Consider the following 26,596-nt stretch of genomic DNA (forward strand, 5'->3'; position numbering starts at 1 on the left):
TTTTTTTTTTTTTTTTTTTTTTTTTTTTTTTTTTTTTTTTTTTTTTTTTTTTTTTTTTTTTTTTTTTTTTTTTTTTTTTTTTTTTTTTTTTTTTTTTTTTTTTTTTTTTTTTTTTTTTTTTTTTTTTTTTTTTTTTTAATCAATAAATAGCAGTGCAGGACATAAAAGGTAGTTTCAGCTTAAAGAAACTATTGGACTGTTTTAACATTGTGGCTGTTCTCTTTTGTGGGCCATTTCAGTGCTCCTGTTGTTTCATGCTATAAAAATCAAATTACTGTTATTGTATTTTAAGGGAGCTATGTCTAATTGTTTTTCTAAGGTGAAACTCTCACATTTTCATATGTATGAACATTTCAGGCCCATCTATGAGACAGAATCCACAATGAAAGAGAGAAGAAATAAGCTGTAGAGGAAATATAATTATGAAATTATTTCCCTGTTTTTTTTTTTTTGTTTTGTTATGTTTTGTTTTGAATGGAGAGCTTCACTTTCACTTTTTGAAGTAGCATATTTGAAAAATAAGATCCCACTAACTTGAATGAGAGAAAGGTAGATCAAGATTCAGATGGTAGAGTGTTAGTGAATATTATTTTACAAGTGAATATTGTGAAAGACTGAATATTATTATATGTAATCAATTGCTAACTGCCCGCATAGATACAACACGCAGAAGTCTATGTGCTTGGTACCTAAATCTCTTATGATATGTCATGAGAAGGTTGTGTACATTAAAAAAAAAAAAAAAAAAATTCAGGGTAAGCATGATCATAAGTGGGCACATACAATGAAAATTTATTTTTTTATAATGAAAACTCTTTGCAGCAGCTAATACTATATATTTCTTTTCATTTTAGAGATACAATGTAGAAATGTCAATCAGGCACCCGAAAAAAATGGAACTGCTTAGTAAGGTTGAAGCTTTGAAGAAAAGTGGTGTTTTGCTACCAAATGATCTCCTTGAAAAAGTGGATTCAATTAATGAAAAATGGGAACTGCTTGGGGTATTTGCATTTTTATTACTGTTTGTGGGTTATGTGTACATTTTTGTGTGTTGAAGTACACTGTCTGTCTGATTTCTAATTTGAAGCACAAATTTCTCTCTCTTTCAATCCACCATGAACATTTCAAAGAAACTACTCATTCTATTATAAAAACTCCATAGTATTTTCCTCTTCTGTTGATTTTTTTTTTTATTCCATGCTTGTCTCCTGTCTGACTTTAATAATTTTAGTTCTTTAATACATAAAAAATGTAAGTAAAATATGCCATGTATTACGGGTATGCACCAAGTCAACTATAATGCAGTATATCTGATATACACTGACTGTCATGCTTGAGTGAATGTTAATAGAATTTATTCTGAAGGTACATGTTAGAGACATCTACTGTTTAACTATTTACTATACCTTTAAGATGAAAAGTGGGGTTGTCACTGCATACTTCAGGTCACACTGATGGCTCAAAAACAAATATACAGATTCAGTACAAATCTGCATACCTGAAACTGAGAATACAGCCAGGATATGTTTCATGCTGCTGTATTCAGCTCACTTTTGACAAAAGCCAAAAAAGTTTCATGTAATTCATTTCACGCTATGATGGGCTGGGTCTCAGCCAAAGAGTGAGATACAAGAATCTGGCAAAAAAAGCAATATAGGGATTCTGTTACCCAGAGACCGATGATGACACTGTGCAGGAGACACTATTGTCCTATTGTTGTAAAACAGCTGAGAGAGAGAGAGGTCAAACTATATATTTTTCCATCCACTTCTCTCCTTAATTGCCTTCACTTCAAATCAAGGGTAAGATAAATTTATAAATTACTTTAAATGATTAATTATAGATGTATGATATTAGCAATACAGTTACATTGCATAATTTTGCATACTATTATCCTAGTTTAAAAAATATTTCTAATATATTAAGAGTAAACTACATGCAACCTGCCAACAGCATTTTAAATACTGACTTGTGTCGCTTCAGTTTATGTAGCAATGCAATAGCCATTTCAGAGGGTGGGGCTTTTTTAGTTCAGCACAGTTGCTTCTAATTGCTTGATTCTCTAAATGTGCAAATTGTCAGAAAATGTTAAAAGTTGCCTTATGATCAGTGAGCTTATTACTTTTTAATCTGTAGCATCACCATAAGCATTTTGAATCTATTTGATCTTTAATAAATTTATTGATAAAAATAGGACTTACTAACCTAATCTTTTACATCTGATCATGACAACTTGTATTTATAAAATAATTTCAGATGTAAGCCTTACATTTATGAATTTCAGTGTATTTAATCAGTTTAATTCAGTGCCACTGATTAGATCGGGTAGGATATAAAACTATAAGTAACTGATGATAATTCTAAAAAACTAGAAAAACTCTGTCTTAAAAAAAAAAATTGAAAGCCTAATTTGAAGCCCTTTGCTTCTCAGTATATACCTCCAGATTAACTTTTGCCATTAATTTCAGCATTTACAGAAAAATAAAATATAACTATTCCAGTTTTCCTGTTAAATGCAGTTTCATGAATAATAAGCAGAGTTTGATAGAGTTTCGTTTAATTTAATAAAAACCTTTGCAGAAACTAACAGCACTAGACATACTGTTTTAATTGGCATGATTACATTTTAATTGGCATGAAAAAAATTAAAGACAAGGATTTTAACTTCTAACAATGGTAAAATAGAGGGATATGGTTTTTAATATTACTTTCATCTAAGGTGAACACTGTGGAATGGAAATACATTAGAATGAAATGTCAGTGGTGCGTACAGTTTAATCTGTGAAATTTTGTCCCCTGTGCTGAATATTACTCTGTCTCAATTGCATATTAAACAACCCTATCAAGGCAGGCATTGGCATCTGCTGTGCTGACACAAATTGTGAATTAAATGAAATTGATGTCCTCTGTCGTATATTTATGAAGACGGACCATTCTCTGAAGTATTCTGTTTATGAAGAATTTATGATTGCAAACTGTTCCAGAACAAAAAAGTGGCAATAAATTCTTTTTTGTGACCCTACCCTCCAAGGGCATTGATTTCACCTCCTGCTGCTACTTTTGTTACAGCATAAAAACAATAGCTAGCGCTGGATTCCACTGAGGGTCCTCAAATTATCAATATTTGCACCATGAAAATAGAAGGGTGTTGCCAAGAAAGCATGTTTTTCAGTTATGATCTCCTACAGAGGTTATTTACAGAATGCCACATAGTAGATTAGTATCAGTTGCTAATTTTATTTGTGTTTTAAAGCTTATTTTTGGAAGCTAACTTCATTGTTATAAATTTCGTTAACTTTCTAAAACATATATTTTCAACAGACAGCCGTATTGGGTCACCTAAAATGGTATCTTCATGTTACAACAATTAACCACCACTAATTATCAGTTTAAGAGGTTATTGAATGCAAGTGTCAGTGTATATTCAATATTCAACAATCAGTAACATAGATCTAGTGCTCATAATAAGTGTCTGCCTGACAGCCTCTTATAGGTCAGATAAAATACGTCTTGGCATAGAAGAAGCAGGCAACAGCGTATCTCCCTTGTGATGTTAAAGGATTGCCTTTCAAAATACTGAAAAGGAAGGTAACTTTCTGTCCCTGGCCTCTTCAGAATATTCATTATGCTCACAGCATCCACTATCAAAATGTTATTCAGTGGTTCTTTTATTAGAAATACTACTTTGAAAAGATGTAGTAAATTAGTTTCATTAGCAATCAGAGGTGAATGTTTATTCTGGTCCATTATTTTTAAAGTGGATGCTTAACACAGAGAACTGAAATTCAAATTTGGTGGCCTAAATAATTGGCCTGATGTTCAGGAACAGTGAGGATTTGCAATTTCTAGCTTCAATTGACATTTGAATGAGTTCACCCACTTCTAAAAACAAACCAACTATTTTGTGACCTAACTGCTCCTCCATACAGCCTTAAGGTGATGTGTTTGGAAATTATGACCCGGCAGTTCATACCTCAAAAAATACTTCATTGTTTCTCTGAAAATGTAGACAGTACCTTGGAGAGGAGTCTGGTGAACTCCGTGCTTGTCATGTTTCTGTTGCTGCCTGGAAACTGGTAACTCTCACCATCATAATCATCTAAAGCCACAGACAAATTCTGTAGAGTAACTAGTTTGCAAAGTTGTGTAGCATTTTGTCTCCTCTGTCCTTAATTGCTCTTAATAAACATTGATTTATAATCCTTCTAGCAAAGTCAGTGACCCAGAGAGAACAGCATAAGTGAGAAACAAGGTTACAAAAAAAAAAAAAAAAAAAAAAATTGATTGAAACAAGGAAACTAAGAATGAAATTGATTGATATTAGTAATAATTATTAAAAAACCCCACATCTCTGGTCATCTAACAGATGCTTCTTGTTGCACATTAATCTGTGTATATTTTGGTACGTATGACTAATCTATGTTTTCCTTATCTGATGCATTAGAAAACCCTAGGAGAGAAGATCCAAGACACAATGGTAGGGCACAGTGGGTTAGGTCCACGTGACCTGCTCTCGCCTGAAAGTGGCAGCCTGGTAAGGCAGCTGGAGGTCAGGATCAAAGAGCTGAAAGGGTGGCTGAGAGATACAGAGCTTTTCATCTTCAATTCCTGTCTGAGACAAGAAAATGAAGGAACAATGAATGCTGAGAAACAACTGCAATATTTTAAGGTAATAAAAAAACGATCATCCTTTTGTAGAGAAACTCTTCTTTATGGTAGAATAAAATATTTATCTTATACATAACATATTACAATGCATGTGCATATTTAATAATATATTTTCACCTTCATTTATGTACTATGTGTTCATTCATGTTTGTTTTATTGAATCTTTGCAATAATATTTATTTCCTAAACGTTTTATAAAAGAGAATTTTAGAGGGCACTAATTACATCATGAGTGGAAAAGCAATAGTTTCTTTCCTTCTACTTCACTATAAATCATAGAATCATAGAATGGTTTGGGTTGGAAGAGACCCTAGAGCTCATTTAGTTCCAACCCCTCTGACATGGAAAGGGGAAAAAAAAAATCCAAGTTTTGTCACAAAAAGCTTCACTCTGAATTTCACTCCTTACATCAATTAATTAAGGAATTGTGTGATCATCAGTTTCTTTGCACATATGAGTCAAGAATAGTGTGTCTGAGGTAAAAATTACAAAGAGATAAATTTAACATATATGAGAAAACATTCAAGGTCATAGATATATGGAAAAAGCATATCGATTATGAGATTTGCATCAATCTAGGCCACCTCTTAAACCTAAGTCTAAAGATTTGTGGAAAGGAGGGAAAAGAATGTGCAATACTATATTCAGATGAACAAGCTCTTTCAAGTGAAGGCCAGTGCTCAGCTTTGCAACTGACTTAGTGGAGGTTGCATGTTTTGATCCGTTTCCCAAAAGTAGTGGCACCATTCAGGAAAGGGTTAAGTTAGCAAACAGACCTGGCAGAACCACGTCGTTTTCTTCTGTTCATAGCTTCTAAATAAGCTCTCACCTTAGTCATCATTGTGGGTTGCTTTACTCTGCAAGTGATCTTTGACCAAAGAATAAGAAAGAAATCACAAGTCATTGTTGAGCTTTAGAAGTAAAGAGTTTTTTCTCTTCCAGTAGTACACCAGGGTGTCTAGGGCAACAGAACTCTTAAAGTGATGGACAGTTTCTTAAATCAGCAGCTCAAAGAGCATGCTGCCAACACTTCTAAACATACTCTTTTTTTATACAAGCATTCAGGAAAACAACGTGAGAAAAATTATTATCTTCCCATTTAGTCATTCCTTCACTCTTAATTTTCCAATCATAATGATTTGGGAGAAAGTTGTGTCAATGTAGATGAAGCTGATGGTTTTCAGGTTCCTGAGCTTGTCCATTTGAATGTAATTTTAAACTTTCTTATAACATCAATACTATTTTTTAAATGAGTTGTGGTCTTCCGCTAATGGGGAAAAAAATTATGATTCTGTTTTATCTAACAACAGACTTCAAAAGTAGTGGTTATGAAGGAGTGTTGATAGACCTGCAGAACTTCACAGCAATAGATTCACATTTTCCATAGGAAATGCTGGATTTTTTTTTTTTCTGTGAAAAGTTATGGCATTTAGTTAGTGCAGAACTATGCATTTAAAAATCTAATTTCAGGAAAAAAATTTTTTTAAATATACATTCTTATATATATATATGACACAGAAACATATATATATTTATATATACAGAAATATCATACCAATGTTTCTTATGTATTTTGAATGTGCACAAGTGTCTCAAAGGAAAACTTTTAATGCATATATGATGTGATGTCATGCCAACATGCCAAGATGTTAAACAGGATAGTACCACCCACCACCATGTAACCAGAGTATTTTAATACTCAGTTGATTATCTATTAATTACAAAAATAATTCATTAATTATTTTCAAACTGGTAGCCATTAGAGTATAAAAAATAATTACCTATCAAATATGGTGAAAGCACATCACTTTGTCATATATATTAAACCATCTTTGTCTCATTAAATCTGAAATCCACTATAAGTAAGTTTTCCATTCTTCACTGATCTCCTGGGGAAGTGTATAAAGGAGAAAATGGATATAATTAAGAATATTGCAATGTATAATACATATGTTTGAGAAAGAAAATTTAGAACATTTTCAAAAACATTATCTATGCCACTAGCAGAAAACCTGCTGGGGTTTAGTTTGGCTTACTTTCCACTTAAGAGTTTAACCGCATTACTGCCTTCACCATAGTAAGTGAATCATTGTTTCTTAATGGAAATTTACTGTGCTGCACCATCCCAATTATACACACAGGCACTGTTCACAGAGAAACATTTTTAATAAAATAAACTCAACAATGCTGTTGATTCTCATTCCATAATGTTATGCTTTATATTACACTTATGCCTTAGGAAAAACAATTGTTCCATTTTTTAGATGCTTTTCTTTCATTTAACAATTGGAGGATGAATTGAATGTGTAGTTCACATGCAGTTAGGACCCAAGAGGAGAGCAAGGTCTGGGGAGGAGTGATTGTTAAAATCAGAAGGAGGAAATAAATTTTACTTCTTCATTTTCTCTTATAAAAAAATCGTCTCATATTAATTTGGGTGTTTTTATTAAAGAATTTACTACTGCATTACTTTTATTTAATACTCCCATGTAGCAATATTACTTATATAATAATAATATATCTAGTATAAATATAATAATATAGTACTCTCCAGTCAAAAGCTGTACATGCTGTACAGACATTACTGAACTAAGCCCCACTAAAACTTTAAAGTAGTTATTATTATCATCACCTTTTTAGAAATGAGGGAAATAAATTATATGGATATTTAATGAGTTTTCCAGGTTTTCACAGGAAGTCAGTGGTAGAACTCAGCTACAGTGACCCTGCACTTTGGAACCAGCCATAGGGCAACCCTTCCTTTCTTCCTCTAGGTTACTTCTCAATATATTCCATGTTCTTCTGTGATGAAAGGAGACTGACTCCTTGCTTGTTTTTATTCAAAGTTTAAATCCTGCTGAGTACGTATGGCTGAGTTTTTCCCATCATTATTATATATTTAGATACTAGAATTACTATAATATTATTAGTTAAGGTCACTACCCAGCTTATGTAAGGTCTGGTATTTCTTAGTTTTTTGGCATCTATGTGATGTGCTTTGGTCAGCCCAGTATTCTCTGTGCAACATAGCATGCTACAGAGGGCTACAGGGCTACAGAGCCATTTTGTTACTCATTCCACCAACTTTCAGTGCTCTTTGCGGCCTCAAAGATTCTCATATTTAGTAATGAAGGAGAGGCATAAACATTGCTGCAGCCCTTAGTTACACTTCTGGCCATTCCACACCGAACTTCCAAGTGTAGCAATAGTAGAAGGGGGAAAGAGCAAACACAAGTTGCTCAGCTGTAAGGGGGGAAGCCTGGGTATCTTACTCCTGTTTTTTCTCCTGTTGGAACACAAAAACCCCATGAATGTGGACTGAGAAAATAAAGAAATTTACTTCAAATTCATGGGAACTTCATAGCTACAAATATACATTTATTTTATTTATTCACGGTTTTTTATTTCTCTTCTGTCTTTCGAGTCTCTTGAGTTCATATTTTCTAGCTTTTCACAGAAAAGGATGAGGGCCAGAAGCAGAATCTCTCTTTTTAAATTAAATACAAGATTCTCAGGTAAACACATAGTTCTAGCAGCTGAAATACTAAAATACATGAAACTAATAATTGGCACAACTGATTTCCTAACATAACAATGTATGGCAATTTTGTGGGTCAGGAGAGATTTGGAACGCGAAAGAATAAGATAAAAAGAGTTACATTCTTTTGAAGAAGTTTTAGTAAATTTCATTTGAGAAAGGTCTAGCCAGAAATTTGTGTGCCTGTTGGCTTGTCAGTAGAAGTGTTCTGCCACATTTGCTTTCATGTGTCCAGGACTTGAAAAAGCATGCTTTTTTTCTCTGCAAAGTGCCCTCCAAAAGACAGCAAGGGAGCCTAAATGATTAGTCATATATTTCTGTCACTTGTAATAAAACTTAAGACTTTAAGTGTTCTATATAGAGAAATGACCCATCAGCCTCAAAAAGTTGTTATGGCTTTGGCTCACAGACCAGCTACTCAAGAACAAGCTTGGACTTGCCAGTATCTGTGTATCTCAGACTCCCCTCTCAATCATGTACAACTGGGAAAGCCTCTAGTGCTTTCAGTAGTAAGATTTATAGAGGATCCTGTTTTCTTTCCCCTCCAGACTTGGAGGGGGAACAGGATTTTCTGGTTCAGAACAGGATTTTAGCAGAGATTTTCTGCTAAGTGGTGTTTGGCAAAAATAATACTGCATTTCATGTCATTTTCTCTTCTGGTCTTATTTGAAGCAATAAGCAGCACGCTGTATATAGTTATACATGTCTCCTAAGTCTTTGTTTGGATCTCTAACCAAGAGATTCCTAGTTTTCAGCAGTACTCAATACTTGTGGTTTTCAGCAGTACTGAATACCTGTGGTTTTAATTTACTTTAGTTAATGTGTTCATTAAAGAAATCAAACTACATATTCATACAAAAAAAGTTGAAATTTTTTTCTCATTTAAAATTTCAAAGAGTCAATGGTCTGTTAAATTCCATAGGTAGTAGTATTTTTAAACGTTTGTGCTTGCCTTGTAAACAGTGTAAATTATCTGATGCTCGTAACTATTTCTAATGACTAGACCCATTCAGAAGTATGTGTTTTCATCTTCCACTAAATTTATGACTTGAGCATACCAGATAATGAAGTGCCATTTTTAAAAAAAAGTATTTCTCAGCAGCATCTCCTGTTTCTCCAGTGCCTAAAGCAACTGAGCTTTCTGATTAAATAATATAGGTTACATTGGTAATTAATGGCAAATCAACCAATCAATACATCTTATGATACTTTTATTTTAACTGAAAAGTTTTCAGAAGACTCCGTACTTAAACAAACTTCTATCAAATAAAATGCAAATGAGTCTGGGAGCATGTAAGATTATGGCCAAAATGAAATAAAAGTATGAATGTTGAGTAAAGGTTTGGAGACTCAGAAATTGAGGAAAAGTGCTGGTTATTCCTATAGGTGCCAGGAATTGCTTTCACGACTGCATTTTGGATACTTTACAGTTTTTGGAATGATGTTCCTGGCAGAGCAGCAATCAAAGAATTACAGAATTTCAATATGCACGTAACAAAAGTATGCAAAACAGTTTCCCATAGAAAGTCCAAAAGAAGTCAAACTGGATTTAATCCTTTTTATACCTCTCAGATGATAAAAAAAGTTACAATAGTTTTAATAAATTTATCAAAAAGAGTGTGACTTCAGAGCCCTAAATCCTCTCACAGATGAAGAATTGTTTCGCAAGTTTTGTTTGGATTACATTTTAGCAAACAGAAAGGCATACAGTATTAAGTCTTACAAAATCAGGTAGGATTCCAAAGTCAAATGTAGCCTGATGCCTCTTACAAAGGTTTGAAGCAAATTCATACTGAATTTTCATGACCCAACAGCCCAAAGTAGCACTTCTGTGGACCATTGAAATGAGAAGCCATACCTTAATAGTTAAGCAGCTCTACATATATTATAGCTCTAATTTGATTTTAAGATACTAAAATATCAATGCACAATACTATACATGTACCCATACTTATACACACAGATTACTTGAATGCTTTATATGCTCAAATGTATCTCAAATTTTGATTTAATATACTCATTACTTACTGATAAAATTTTCAGTTTGTGTTTCAATAAGCTCTCCCTATTTAAGGCAACACTGATGTGACTTGCAGTTCCCATTTAGTACTAAATATCCCATCTGAGACAGGAGCTTTCATTCCATCATCCCATTTGGGGTGTGAATCCTGAACCATGTATTCTCTGAGTTTTTTACATTGTTACTTACTTCTTGATTAATCAAAACATCGAAATTATTCATAAACACTACCTGGTTGTCTAAACCCATTTTGTCCCACAATTGCTCCCTTTGCTGGGGAAAATAAAGGAACACTGAAGAGTTTTGGACTAAAATTGAGGTATGGGATGGAAGTTACTACAGTAACAGAAAGAACTGAGTTTAGCAGAGTTCAGATACAGCAATTCACTGAAAGTTTTTGTGGAGAAGGGAATAAGCTGGTGGCTATTTTTAGGCCACTAATACATATCTTACTTACTTCCGAGCTCTATTTTAAGTACTGTCCCCTTATTTCTGGTAGACCAAGATGAATGTTCCACAAACAGCATAGGTAAAGGCACCTTAAAACAGACTAGCTGCAGTGCTGAGATCTTCTCTGAGTTTCTTCTCTAGTAACTGGGGCGGGGGGGAGAAAAGCACTTTTGGGATGCTAATAATCTGTTCTGCTTTATGCATCTAAAAACAAAAATCAAAATTTAGGCTGTGGAGAAAATGTACAGTAGCTCAGAATACCTGCTTCTAAGTGACTAGTTCAAGCTCAATTCTCCATTAGCTCAGATGAATCCCACTCAAGGAATTATCAAGAATTCATTAAGACTTGAGGGACTTGAGAATGAGACAACTGCAATTCCAGCTCAGAATGATTTACCAATAGTATCTATGAGGTTCTCCTACACTAATTACGGTGTTTTGGTTTTTTTTCCGGAAAAGTAAAGCCCAAATTTCTCTCTCAGCCCTCCTGAATGTGCAGGACAGTGCTCATTTGTAGCAGTGCCATCTTGTTAGCTGGAGCTGGTGGAGAGGTAATTGAGCCCTTGTCCCTGTCTTTCTTATTGTAGTGGGATGGTTTACATTTAATTCTCATGTCATGGGTGAGCTTGAAAGACTTGAGATCTCCCTCAAGTTGAGTAACACAGAAGACACTGTGGCTTACAGAGAAAGCTGTCCCAAACTGGCCATCCAAAGTAAAACTTGCAATTTCATAGTGAAAAACGGTTTACAGTTCCTTTCCCAAGACTTTCATGTTGATGACATCTACAGATTGAACTGTCTTTCTCCTCTCAGTCATGGTCTATTGAAGATGCAGATCTGTAGACGTGAAAAATAGCTGACTTGTCTTCTTTTGTGAGAGCATTCTCAGATCCATCACTTATTATTGTCATTACCATTGAAGACTAATTGGTTTACTTCTTTGGATCCACCCAAATAACTCCTTGAAAATATGACTTTATTTTTCTGCTATTGCCTAGTTACCGTAAAAGCAGAATCATTCTCTCTATCAACATGGAAAAGAAAAATGAGAAGAAAGGAAAAGATGACAAAAGAAAAAGAGAAAGAAATATTTTCCCTAAATATAAGTCAAGATTGACTTGCACTAATTTACAGTGAGGGCTGGCACTTTGATTGGCCTCAAAGTTTTATTTTCTTTGTTACTGATAAGCTGTAGAAAAACTAGTACAGCGTGGACTGGAAATATAAGAGAATTAACAGAAATTCACTGTGCTGTCTCCATTAAGGTTCACTTTGTGCTACTGCATACGGTTAGACAATTTATTTGATTGTCTGTAACTGCCCCTTTGGAGCCATAGCATTGCATTTTCAGGTGCAAATATCTCCGATATTAGTGGATTATTGATTGAATAGTGTTCTCTGGAGCCATTAAATCCTACTGAAGAGGTTTTTCTTTAATTGGTGGATCATTGACCTAGCAGACTGTTGCCTAATTTTGGTTTCATACTGGATAGGTTTCCCAAGTTTCATCTTTCATCTTTGCATGTGAGTTAATAGATCGCAGTCCCAATAGGGATATTATTATATATTGTATTAGTACCTTTACTTACAATAAAAATAATTTCATACTGTCAGGAAATCTATTGATTTTAGTAGAATTATTTGCAGGGTAAAGTGTCATTCAATATGAGAAAGAATATGAGTATAAAAGAACAAGCCTTCAGTACACATTCTGAAGTGTTTATTGCAATCCTTATCAGGTATAATATGTATCACAAGTCTGAGATGTCAACCAGGAAGGTGCTTTGTAGACTAGCACCTTATTACTAGAGACAGCAGAGCATCTTAGATAATGCTTGTTGCATGAAGTCAACTGGAAAAAAAAACCAAAACCATATGGGTTCCTGTGTTTCGAAGGATGACTCCCTTACTGGTCTCTTAGGAAAGTGCTGCATTTCCCCACCTCAGAAAAAAACTAGAGGCCTGACCTCTAATCTGATGGATTTTCTGTGCATTTTGCTGACAGCTGATGGTCACTAGCTAAGAATGTCATTCTTAGTGAACCATCTCTCCCTTTATCACACTGATGCTTATTTTCATGTTTTAGGCACAGTAAGAGCAACTTCATTATGTTCTCTAGTTGAAGCATTATGAAGGAAAGCATGCCTAAAACTAACTTACCAAGTTAGGTACTGAGGAAGGCTACCCTATATCTGGTATGGGTGAACCTACCTCACCACAATGCTGCCAGGCTCTGGTTGATTCTGCTGCAAGTAGCCTCTCTGGTTGGGGACTTTTAGTTTTGTCTTGAGCTGAAACCAGACCCCACACCAAAAAATGTGTGTCTGTGTGTATATTTATGCTCAAGATATGGCAAAAGAATCAACAAAATGTTTTTATATTTTAGTGTATATCCATTCTGAGGATGCATTGCTCTTTGGAAATAAGATGAAGAACACCATTTCTAGAAAAGCCTGTTTGTTATCATTGTGCTTATACAGATACACATAAAAACATCACCATATATTTTCCTCTGTTTACCCCAGCACAGCTCGAGCTGTACATTTTTGAATTCAGGCTAAGTTTACTTCACTGACACAAGAAAATAACCAAAGGAAATCTCTTTTTCCTTACTCATTTCATGTGTTTATTTTCCTTTTTCTGTCCTGAAGTCTCCAAAAGATTAGTCTAATTTATTTTATGTTTTCTGCTTTCCCATAAATAACATAATACCAATGCACTGCAGGATTTTTTTTTCTGTAATTCAGAATAGATACATTCTCACTACATTTTGGAATATACCAAGCTCATTGCGCAGAAACAGCAAAAATACATCTCTGCCACCTGTGAAGGAAGTAGATTAAGAAAGGGAGTAAGTACAATATTAACATCTGAACCTTAGCTTGAGAGTTACGGGTGTTGATGTGCACCTGTGCAAGGAAGTTTTTCCTTTAAAGCCTCTGAGAGAGGAAACAAAGTTTTAACAGTTTTAACTGTTCATCAAAGATGGCTGAAACCCTGATATCTAAGGTTTTTAGGTGACTGGAGGGGGTTTCTTAACATCTAATATGTTGAGAAACATCTTGATTTCTTTTAGGCTGTAATTCTAAGTGAATTCCAATGACTGTAAGTGAAGTTGAGCCTAAATTATTCCTCACTTGATTTTTAAAAAAAGTTTCCACCTGAATTTCCACACATTTAATTTGAAACTCTACCCAATGTAGTGATCTTGCAAAAATTTCAAGTTTGTAATTTCCAGTACAGGAAAGCAAATTTTTGAGTAATATGGTTCAGGATTCATTACAAAAGCAAAACACAGCACTGATATTTATCCTACCTGTCTGATGCTTATTCTGCTTTTATCTTAGCATTTTCTGGGGGCGAAAAAAAGAAACCCTAGCAAATTGTGGCACTTCCTGCAATATTTCTTCTTTTTTACTGGAAAGAGAATTTCTCAAATTAAATGAGAAGAAGACATGAACCAAAGGCATTTATAAACACAAATAGTGCTAGACTAGAAAAATGGATGCTCCTGCCTTCCCCTCTGGCTCCTCTATCTGAATGACTTGGCTTATCTCCTGGAACCAAGTTAACCCCAACTTTGACGCGTGTGGTAAATAGCTCTAAAATATTTCAGTGTGAAAATGAAACTAATTAATTCCCTATATGAAACACAAGAAAAATAAGGCTTGGAAAAGCTATGTTGTATTCCAGCAGGGAAGATTCATTTTCATTCAACACCATTTTTCTTTTATTTTTAAAAGTTACCTTCCTGTAATTGCACACTAGTTTAGAGTTAGATAGGTGCATCTTAACAATAATGGGCACTTTTTTAACAGATTATTGCCAAAAGTGCATTCTTTATTCCAGGGAGACACTGTAATAGATACCAGCACTTTTGTAATGATACAAGCAATCTGTAAGCTATTATAGTGTCTTTTATAGTAACTTAATCTTCATATTGTTTTATACGTCTGGAATTTTAATAGTGTTTTTAATTTAAGGAGAGGAGTATATTACATACTACTAGTTACATGGGAGTATGAGCTAAATAACAAACCATTGAATGGTATTCTTACAAACAAATATTTTGAAGTACTTAAATGAGCATAAGAAGTAGAACAAAGATGTTAAAGCTTTTGTAGCTACAGACAAGCTACAAATAGTAACTTTTATGGCTGAATCTAGAAGTGTCTGTTCTGAATTGTTACTGTTTTTAATGCATATATTTTACTTCTAGAGCAAAATGGGAAAGAACACAGGTATTTTTAGAATGCTATTTAAAAGTAAATATTTTATTTAAAATAAACATATTTACCTAATTAATACATACATTTCCATTATTTATTTCCAATAAACTCAAATCCCCATGTAACTTTAACTAGTGAGATTAATGAATTAATATAAGGACTTTATTATATGTAGAATGCAAACTCCTACGTATATTCTTGAAGCCAGTACAAAAATGAAGAGAACCAGTTTGCTGTTTTGAGAGAGGTAATATTCTACTTTAAACTGTCATTCTGTATTTCTGACTTACAATTAGATGATATTTCTAAAATGTCAGTCCCAGATTCTGTTGTGACCATCATCGTAATAAAATATGACAGGAAAGATATTATATCAATACTTTTTCCATAATTAGCATTAAAGATCTCTGAAGGGTTAAGTACAAAGGTTTTTCACTGAATGGTCTGCAAGCTTTGTGCCTTTAAAATCTTTTAATATAACCAAGACTGGTGACAACCAGGAGATAGATCTATGAACAAACCCGTTTTGAGAGAATAGTTTTGTGGTGTGTGATGTATGGTACGCAAATGAGCTTATTAGGACTCTCATCTATTTTATTATTGGTGCCCAATTTAATAGAGGCATTTAAAAAACAATATTTCTGCCTGACTTCTTGAAATGAAGAAGATACATTGATATAATTGAGAGCAAATGATTGCATGTTGTGCCATTTAATCATGTCATTTTTCAATTGCTGTTTTTTGCACTTCACTGCATACTTATAGAATATTTAGCTTCAATATAGATTAAGTCCCACAGTATGCAACTGAGCAGAGATCCCATATTGGATGACATATTCTTTTAACCTTGAAATCAGCAAAAGCACACAGGTTTGGCAGTATTTTTCTATGGGATGACAAGTAATCATTCATTTTCTATCTTCGTCATTTAACTTTTTTATTTTAAGGAATTGCTTTCTTACTAATATTTTTTGAGGAATTATTGGCTTTCTGTTTTGTTCAGAAACAGAAATTCTTCTTTTCACAATATGTGAAAGAGTGAAATTTGAAATACAGGGATGCATCACCCTGACAAGAGAAGTTCTAACAGAACTTTTCACAGAAAACATTGAAAGCTACATTTTAACCAACTTTTGTGAGTATTGTTTCCAGGTTTCCCTTTATTGATGCATTAGTTCTGGTAGCCATGATACTTAAAAGTTTTATGTTATCACTTTTAAAAACTGAACTGCTGCACTAGCCAAAAATCAGGCATAAAAAAGGCAAATAAATTTTAAGAGCTGACGTTTGATTTGTACTCAGAAGGGTGGCTTCCATTCTCAGATTTTGCCTTAATTTCTCTGTAAGGTTGTGGTACTAAATGACATCAGTTCTGTCTTTCATCAAGGAACAACTAGTGAAGTTCAAAGCGTATCATTGCCTTCCTCACATACCCACATCCTACAACAGGGAGAAAAAGTAAACCTTTAACAGACTGAGGTTAGACAGAAGCTTCCTCTTGGGTCTGGTCATTCCAGATTTATCTGCAGTTCAGCTTCTTTTGTTTTCCTAAAACCAGCCAGTACTGCCCATGCATAAACAGGAACAAGAGGTAAGCCCAGAAATATCTAAGTATACCTTAGCATTTCTTCTGGACCTGAAAGCATAAAGGAAATCCATTTGTGTAAGTTACCATTTCTCATCAACCAACTATTTTCAAAGTTCTGGGCATCTCTGCATGGATGGGGTGCATCAGGCAGAGCATCACCAGCTGGTTGAGGCAGTTGATTGTCCTGCTCTGTTATGCACTGGTGTGGCCTCCCTTTGAATATTTTGTGCAGTTTTGGGCACTGCAATATAAGAAAGATATTAAACTCTTAGAGAGAGTCCAAAGTGGGCAACAAAGAGGGTGAAGGGCCTTGAGGGGAAGTCATATGAGGAGTGACTGAGGTCACTTGGTCAGTTCATCCCAGAGGAGACTGAGGGGAGACCTCGTTGCAGTCAACAACTTCCTCATGAGGGAAAGGGGAGGGACGGGTACTGATCTCTTTTCTGTGGTGACCTCTGGTGACAGGACCTGAGGGAATGGCCTGAAGTTGTGTCAGGGGAGGTTTAAGTTGCATATTAGAAAAAGGTTCTTCACCCAGAGGGTGGCTGGGCACTAGAATGGGCTCCCTAGGGAAGTGATCACAGCACCAAGCTTGACAAAGTTCAAGAAGCATTTGGATGATACTTTCAGGCACATAGTGTGATTCCTGGGGATGGTCCTGTGCAGGGTTAAGGGTTGGACTCAATGATCCTTGCAGGTCCCTTCCAACTTAGCATATTGTATGATTCTGTGATGCTGTTAATTATTCCCAACTGTAGAGTGAAAGCAAGAAACTTCAGATCCCATAAAAATGAATTCTCCAAACAATATGTAATAAATGAGGCTACAAACCCCCACATCTCAACATTTTATGTGGTGAAGATGTGGATTATGTGGGAGCTAAAGGGAGCTAACTAATTTCAGACTAACTTTTAAACTATTTTTAAGCACAAATAGTCTCACAGAATATAGTGAGAATCTTAACACCTGCTCAGGATCCTTGATGTAACAGTGCTTCAGTGGCCAACTCATCTTCCATGTTGTGTGAGAAAACCTACTTCCCATAAATCTTCAGCTGTGCAGAGCAGGCAGTGCAGCACAATTCAGGCACTGATATGATGCCAAAAGGCTGAGGGATGGAGGCAGGTTGGGGCTTGAGGGGCTCTAATATTCCTCAACTTCCCCCCTTCCTCTACCTCTTATATGCTCTGGCACTGCCTAAAGCTGCAGACATGTTTCTGTCGTATGCCATTCGCTTAGGAGTCATGCAGCTATACCAAGCACCCTCTGTTCAGATCACGGCCACTTCCATTCCCATAGATAGTACCATTAGCCTATGGCTTGGAAAGCGTGTTTGATGTCATTTGACCCAGCAGGGGCTTTTCCAGATGATTTAAGGCATGGTATTAACAAGCTGCGAAAGTAGTTTCAGCTAGCCCTTTTTAGCTATGCGGGTGATAACTTCAAAGCACTGAAAATAGGAGTAGGCAGAGGAAAGAAAAATCTTCCAAGATTCTAGCAGCATGGACAGGAATCCTCTGTATGGGAAGCCAAGACCATAATAACATTATAATGACTAATACCTCAATGTTATCAGGGTGTCTGTTGTGAAGCAAATGACTCAGACACGAAGTCAAGTTCATACACAGCATCTGCAGTTACTGTGTATAGTCTTAGCCTGCAGCAAAAAAGTCAAATAAGTTTATTTAAGTATCACTGCAAATGGTTTAAGTGTTTTTCTCACATTTGCAAAGATTTGGATTGTGTTTACATTTACCACAGCTCAGTGGACACATGATAGTATGAGGACACACAACTGAAAGTGTCTCATCTCTTAATCTATTTTTCAGCAAATCTTTTGCACACACAGGAAACTGAGTGAGCCTAAGTGATGCTCCTAACTCTACTGTTAGATCATTACCTGATTTTCTGAACCTTCGAGTGCACAGTAGCTTACTATAGCAGCAGCTGTGGACAGTGCAGAATGTACCTTGCAAATAATTAAAGTAACTGTGGTCCTGGAAGCATACTTTGCACGTGCAGTTGTCATACTGACAAGCTTTTATACAAGCATGCCATTTTAACAATAGCGAAACATGGATGGATATATAACACTGTGATATTTCAAGTAATAGGATATAGGCAACTATAGTGTCCCTTTAGGACAATGAACACAAGACCCTAATAGTGCTTAAATTAATGCTAGTGCTATTATATAGGGCTTAAAGATATCTTTACATTATTAAGTTCTCTGGCTTTTAAAGTATTTTTGCTATAACCAACTCTTTCAACACACTGTTACATACAAGCACTTTATTCTTCTTCTGTTTAATATTAACCATAATATCATGTAATAAAATTGAAACAAAAGTGCCATAGGCCTAATTGTACTGTCACAGCCATGTAAATCAGAAATAGCTTCAGTAAAGCTACTGTTATTACGCTGGTGTAAAATTGATATAAATTAGAAATGACTTGGATGCTGTAGCTCTGCTTTCAGATAACATAATGTAAAGGCCTCACTTAAACTCCCGTATAATGGCTTATGAGTGCAATTCTCCTTACCTCATCATATTAAATGGCATTGTATCAAAAAAGAACAATATTTATAAGGGATGACTTAATCAGATGGATCAAGGCAAGTTAATGTTATGGGGCCAGATTCTGAGCTGTATTGACTTCTATGAAGTTAATGCATAAATATGCATAGGTCTTAACATCATCAGCTTACCATCACTTCCAAAAAACTGAATTGCCTAGCTGTTATAAAATGTAAAATAAGAACCCTGACTTCCTTTAGGTAGATTTTTCGGTATGGTTTTTTTGGATTTTTTCTGATGTGACATTAGGCTAATGAACAGCATCAGAAAGGAAATGTGCCAGACGTGATGCTTACATCAAGAACTATAAAGGAAACTAGCAATGAACTCTAGGAAAATAAATAAGGGTAAGTTCAGGAAACGTTAGTGAAAATGCAGCTCTGGTATAAATTGAATAATAAAATTCCTGGTCATATTTTGTCATAAATAGAGGTTTGGGAATTCGTCATTCCCCTTATTTAATTCAGAAATATTAAAGATACAGGGTTCACTTATTATAGAAGTAATAAACTTCTAGCTATTATAGAGTTAGGGTGATTTAAATAGCTATAGAATGCATTATATCAGTAAGTGGAACATCTCTATGAAATGTCCACCTGCTAATATACAACTCAGTTTACTTTACAATCAAATGTACTTAATCATTTTAAAATATCTTCTAATGAAGGCTTATTGAGAATAATGTTTTGAACAGAAATACTTTTAGGAATTAAAATTTCCGCTTTAAATGAGATTTCATTGCCTTGTTTACCCTTGTTGATTAATAAGCAATCTGTTAACTGTTAGGATGGCCCAGTTGTGCCAGTGAAAATAGACTAGGAATTCAGCTATGTTTGTGGGTTTAATCATCATTTCTCTTGAAGACTTTAAAAAAAAAGTCTTTTGCACACTATCCATAGGCAAAGAAAAGATGTATACTTTTAGATGTGTATACCAATGTTTTGCTTCAGACTTGGAGCTTAATATTATTGATCAAACACAGAAGCAAAATACTCCTTTGAGTTACAACATTTCTAAGTATAAACTCCATTTTTTAAAGAAACAGTGACATGAAAATCTAGAACTTGAATTCACTTTCTATAGAATGTTATTGTTTTGCTAATAAAATTCAGGAAGGCAGATCCTGATTTTTTATCAGTTAATACTTGAGAACAGCTTTGAGAGATGTAGTGGCTTTTTTTGTTTGCTTATTATCATTAACTGGAATTGTAAAGGCAAACACTTGGCCTTCAAAAAAAATGATAGTTCAGATTTTCCCATGGAGTCATACACTTTCATCAGTGACATCCCACAGAGGGAAACAGATGTTGGTAAGTTACAATTTAAATTATCTGGAAAGCTCTCACGTGTAGAGCACAGTCCTGTTAAATTCAGGAGTAGCGCAACCCTTTGATAATAGTTGAGTACTGGAGTCATGCAATGCTATAAAAGTATAGAGTCTCAGAAGCTGGGCTGGAGCTGTCATCCTTGGATGCATTTGTGCCTTCTATACCCCAGCTTCATAGATTTTATTATTAAAATACATTATGAGATGCTAAAATTGTGATTTGATTTTGAATGACATTAGAGTATATTAATGGATAAAACCATGCTTGAAAGTACCCCATGCCATGAACTGCTTTGAGGTGGTACATCTCTCTCTAGTTCTGTCTGTGGTGTAGGATGCATTATTTTTACTGCTGTTCAGTAAGATTCTCGGTGCAGTTTCTTAGGTTTCTGGAGTAGAACCAACAGATCCTGGCTCACATCGTTTCAATATTAAGGCTTAGCAATTGTCTCCCATCAACCAGTTTACATCAGACTGCATTCTCAGTAGCACTGGAATCAGTATGATGAAATAAATGCAGTGAATTACTCATCTTCAAGGATGATACAGTTATCACAGTATTCCTACATTTGCTTGAATATGAAACTATTCTGAAAATATTTTATAGTAACAAAAAACATCTGTAAAAAATTCTATACTGAATTTTCTCCTCTCAATGTTTCTCCTGTGACAGGCTGCATAGGACCCATAATTTCTATTGTATTTTTTCTAAAAATACACATATTCGCATTGCTTGTCTATGATTTTTTCACTCTTATTTTCCTGTAGAATTTCTGAAATTGATTACTGTCAAGGTAACTCGTTTCAGATGTGTCCCAAACAAATGAAAAAGAAATGAAGAATAAACCAGTTTACATCATTAAACCTTCAACATTATTGAGACAGTTATATATAGATGACATTTGTTTGAAGAAGACTGAATATAAATTTACTACTTCTGTGCTATTAAGATTAAGACTGTATTTATCTGAAAATAAAACACTAAGCTTTTACACCAAAGTATGGGAATTTATGGAAGAGCTGAAAAAAATATTGTAAGAGATTGGGTACAATTAAATATCAAATAATACTTAGTGTTTCAATTTGCAAAGCATTCCACGCTGACATCTGTTGTTTGTCTATCCTGCAGTCTTTATGCTGTGAGATCAAACAGAGACGTCGTGGAGTAGCCTCTGTGCTGCGATTATGCCAGCACCTCCTGGATGATCAGGAGACTTGCAACCTAAATGCAGATCACCAGTCCATGCAGTTGATAATTGTAAACCTCGAGAGAAGGTGGGAAGCCATTGTCATGCAAGCTGTCCAGTGGCAAACAAGGCTACAGAAGCGATTGGAAAAAGACTCGGTGAGTGATGCTTGCTTTAAAAGTGCAGGGTTTCATTCTTCACGAGAGACACTCTTTCAGCACAAGACAAACATATCAATCTCCTAGTGTTTTCTTCTGACTGAAGATGCCATTCCTAGTCTTTACTGCCAACAAGTGAATCTTCAGTTTTTCACAAAGCATTGTATTCTATCGACATAATTGATTAATAAGGTAAACTCTCAATAGACATAATCTATTTGCTGGATATTTAATCTTATGACATCTGATCCCATCAAGCAATAAAAACAATCTTCTCTTGGTGCTAAACTGCTCAGGACCTAACAGGACTGGACCCAGGGAATATTTTACTGATTGAGCATATATATTAGAAAAAGTATTTCCTGTGTAACGAAGGCTGGTTTTAATTAACATCCCAGCAGTAAATGTGTATTTCATATAGAATGCCATGGGTATGTGATTAATACGCAATCCTGTGTTATTTGAATATAAGTAAAATGCAGTAGTTTGCTTTTATCTCAGGGAAACGATTCCTAAGAGGCAAAATAGCACTCTGTGTAAACCATCCATTAAGTGTCATGAATTAGATTAGTTTTCTATAGCATAAAACCATATTACGAAGTCGGAGGAACAAAATAATCCCTACTGTAACACCATTGCTGTAATGGATGAATTGGCTCAGCGTGTTTTGTGCTACTATCATAGTGCTGAAGTCTGTATACTGCAGCTACATTGACAGCAATCATAATCCTATGTGGTTCATATAGTGAAGAGCTTGATGAGATTTGGGAACAAGTGATATGATTTTTTAGGTTTATACCAAGCAGAGCAAAGGAAGAAATGCTTGACACTTGCATCCTTCCTAACAATTATCTGACTAACTGTGAAATACTACTTTTGACTTCTTTTTGTTAAAGTTCCTTTACAAAAATAACAGAAGCTGTGATTCTCTGTTTCAGTTATGGTACTATAGTATGAAGATATATAAGGCATTGTTCAGAAACACTAGCAGTTCCCGAGTGTAAATACTATTAGTCTAAAGAGACCAAGAAATGGTGAATTAGTGAGGAGGATGCTGTGGACGAGTGAACTGTTGAAGATAATAATAATGTTGCTTGCCTGCCTTTATCAAAAGTTATAACATAGAAGTGCTCCTCTATCCATTTGGTTTATTGGCTGTTTTGCTTTAGGTATTGAGATAGAAGAAGGACTTGATGAAGGAAGAGGTGTGAATACTGTCAGGAAAAGTCAAAAGGGGCAGGTCTCTGTAGGAATCAACATGGAAGGGAGACATTACTGATAAGCAGATGTAGTGCTAATATTGGTTTTATAAGCATGGCATTAGTCAACTGACAATGTAAAAGGTGTAGATAATTGAGGAGATTCAGTTATGCCACCAAAAATTTGATCTGGTCAGAAGAAGTGTAAAAATGATGAAGCTACACGCAAGTGTACAAGGGTATAGAGAAATCATTAGTTTTCTGCAAGTATTGAGTGAAGAGGAATGCAATTGGAAACAACCAAAATCATCTAAGAGCTTGCACTATATGACCCATAGAAAAATGTCAAATCTTAGTGATACTAAGATTACTCTCAAAGAGCTAGTGAAATCTGTAGATGTCACAGGTGATGCAGATTACCAGAGGGAGAACAGTCATACTGAAAAAAAAACATGAAGAGATCTGAGGAGGAAAGAGCAAGAGTTCCATTTTGGTTTTGCTTAGTTTATGTTAGTGGACACTAAGATGAGTGGCGTTAGATGAAAGGACTTTGTTTGAGCCCTCTGTCCACAGATGGGAAGTGCAGGTATCTGAATGTATAATATCATCTAAAAAGGAGAAAGGAAAGCAGGTAAGGTAAAAGGCTATTCTAGTGAAAAACAAAAGATGAAGGAAAAACAATTAATTAAAAAAAAACCCCACAGTGTGGAAGAAAGAACAGGTAGCCCCTGAGGTATACACAGAAATTGTCTGAGCATTAAATATGACCAGGGACATGGGGGAAACAAGAAAAGCTTTTATAGGTATGTTGGTGATAAAAGAAAGACTAGGGAAAATTTAGTCCCTCTCCAGAAGGAAATGGGAGACCTAAGTACCTGGGATATGGAGAAGGCTGAGATACTCAATGACTATTTTGCCTAAGTCAACACTGGCAAGTGCTCCAGTCACACTGCTCTAGATGCAGAAGTCAAAAGCAGAGACTGGGAGAATGAGAAGCTCTTGCTATAGGAGAAGATCAGATTCAAGGCCATCTAAGGAACCTGAAAGTGCACAAGTCCATTGTATCTGCTGAAATGCATCTGGGGGTCTTGAGGGAACTGGTGGATGTAGTGGCTAAGCCACTGTCCATCATATTTGAGAGACTGTGGCAGTCCAGTGAAGTTCCTACTGATAGAAAAAGGGGAAACAGAACCTCCATTTTTATAAAGGGAAAAAAAATGAGAAGACCTGAGGAAATATAGGCTAGTCAGTATCATTTCTGTGCCTGGCAAAATCATAGAGCAGATCCTCGTGGAAACATCATTGTCAGTGACGTGGACAGGGGGACTGAATGCACCCTCAGCAAGTTTGCCACTGACATTAGGCTGTGTGGTGCAGTTGACATGCTATAGAGAAGGGCTGTCATCCAGAGGGACCTTGACAGGCTTGATAGGTGGGTCTTTGTGAACCTCATAAAATTCAAAAAGGTCAAGTGCTAGGTCCTGCAGGTGGGTCAGGGCAATTCAAAACACAAATACAGGTTGGGCAGAGAATGAGTTGAGAGCAGCCCTGAGTAGAGGGAGAACACAGAGAGGATAAAAAATAATCTAGAGAGTGGAAAAATCAAAGGAATTAATTTGTTGAGAGTCTGTTCAAGTGGAGTCAAAAGTAAAACAAAACTGGTAAAACAAAGATGGTGGGAAAATGTTAGAGAAATTTCAGTGGAATTAAAAGAGAAAACAGAATTAGTGAGGATCCAGATAGAAGCTTAGCAAAAATGTAGGTAGGAGTTTTAAACAGTACATTACATTTAAATGAGAGTCAAAAAATGAAAGAAGAAAAATGCCATCTCAACAACTGCGGAGAGTTTTGGTGGTAATGAATCTGAGAGAACAAGAAATGTGAACAGAAGTAAGAAAACTCATCAATTAAATCAACTGGGCAAGTGGATGGGTTAGAAGATAAATATGAGACTGAGGAACAGAAAAGACTGATAAAGAAAATATAGGAGGAGACGTTTTTTAATTCTCTTGAGAAATACTGGTTATATTTTTGTGGTAGTTCCATTTTTGGAATATTTTTAGTCATATTACTAATGTATTGCAGCAATAGCTCTAGTACAATTGGTGGGTACTACACAAAAGGTTTAATGATCTGACCAGCAGTTGAAAAAACACTTGAATTTTGGAGCTTCAGAAATAAGTGTGTACAGTATTACCAACAAAGAAACAAAAAGTAGCTCTCAAAATCCTGAATTTTATTTATTAGTCTGAGTATCTGTTGGGTCTATAACAGCCCAAGAGAGATTGAACTAGGTTCCAACTGTGTAAAGTACCAAAAGATGATGGACTGCCTTTTTAATCTACAAAACATCATTTTGCTCTAGCAAATATATATCTTCGATTTGACTAGGATCTGAAAGAAGTTGCATTTGTGAGATATCTTAGAAAGTGCTGAGCAGAGGTCCAAGTTACGGTAGTGAAATCATATTATCCTCTCTTGCATGGGAACAGCTGCTGTGTGGAAAGCAGTTTACTGCTTGTATCTGCAGTTACTGTAAATAAACTGTTATGAGCTAATTAGAGCTTGGACTTTCACCGGCCGGGTGTGTATCATTCTTTTTGCTGAGAAGTAGCAGCCATTTAGAGATATCATGATGCTCATCTAATTTTTATTGTGGGCTGTTTTGTTTCGGAACCTCTCATCCTACTCTGCTTAATAACACTATGATTTGTTGAAGTGTGTCAGTATCTACAAGCTTCTTTTGTTAATAAAACTATCTGTATTCTCAACGTTTAAATGTGCCCCAGCCACTGTAGGATTCATGTTTCTTTGACTTCCCTGGCCTGACTTGGCATGTTCTAACCCTCTTTTTCACTCAGTTCCTGTGCAGTCATTTCTTGGGTAGGTACCAGAACCATTTCTTCTGCTTCCCTATCTCTGTGTATTTGATGGTGTGCCAGTCTTGGCACACAAAGTGTATCCCTTGGTAACAAGTCTTTATTTGTGGTTGCCCACAAAATACTGTAATTTATGAAAACAAATGAGATGTTTTTATACCCTGATGGCATCTGACTCATTCATGGCATCTGACTTGCTGACAGTAAATAAGATACCCCAAATGATTATATAGCCTCAGTACAAGAGTCACTTTCATCTTCTACTGTCTTCTTAATTTGTGTACTGGGATCTTCCTGTGTCCTCTTTTTGCCCCTTTTTACAGTCAGTTACTTATCTGGACCACTTAAAGCATTACTAAGGTATGCTGGAATTAACCACAGAAAGCTTTTGCTTTTCTTTTGAATTGTTTGTCTTCATGGATGCTTTTCAGGAATGTTTGATTTTGCTCACCTTTTGCAATAGTAGGCCCCATAATTTTACAAATAACGAGATATTAAGATGTACTTCAAGCACCTATAATCTGATAAAAGTTGTCTTTCTCATAAACAGAAAGTTCTGTCTAGAATGTGAAATTATCAATAAGAATCACTCCAGAAGGATGAAATGTGATTAGATTCAGTGGGTTAATCTAGCTATATGGAATGAAGTATTCATACAATCAAAAATATAGAATACTGGAAGCAGTCATAATATCTTACAGCAAAAGAGGTTTTTATCTCTGCCATCTGTTTGTTTGGGTTTTGTTGGTTTTGTTTGTTTGGTTTTGTTAGTTA

At 35.3% G+C, this 26,596-nt stretch overlaps 1 protein-coding gene across 14 annotated transcripts in view; it reads left to right on the forward strand.

Moving 5' to 3' along the window:
- The window catches only part of AKAP6 (A-kinase anchoring protein 6), a 269,123-nt gene that overhangs the window by 215,219 nt on the left and 27,308 nt on the right, over positions 1-26,596 (forward strand). For all 14 annotated transcript variants that reach the window (XM_027878788.1, XM_027878783.1, XM_027878784.1 and 11 more), the window contains 3 exons: positions 855-1,001; positions 4,445-4,669; positions 21,529-21,744. In XM_027878788.1, coding sequence (XP_027734589.1) covers positions 855-1,001; positions 4,445-4,669; positions 21,529-21,744 — 588 coding nt within the window. The remainder of the gene's footprint in view (positions 1-854; positions 1,002-4,444; positions 4,670-21,528; positions 21,745-26,596) is intronic.

The sequence above is a fragment of the Empidonax traillii genome, unplaced genomic scaffold (assembly GCF_003031625.1).
Source record: "Empidonax traillii isolate 1590-97213 ecotype Southwest subspecies unplaced genomic scaffold, ASM303162v1 scaffold45:size3623477, whole genome shotgun sequence".
In the NCBI taxonomy this organism is placed as follows: Eukaryota; Metazoa; Chordata; class Aves; order Passeriformes; family Tyrannidae; genus Empidonax; species Empidonax traillii.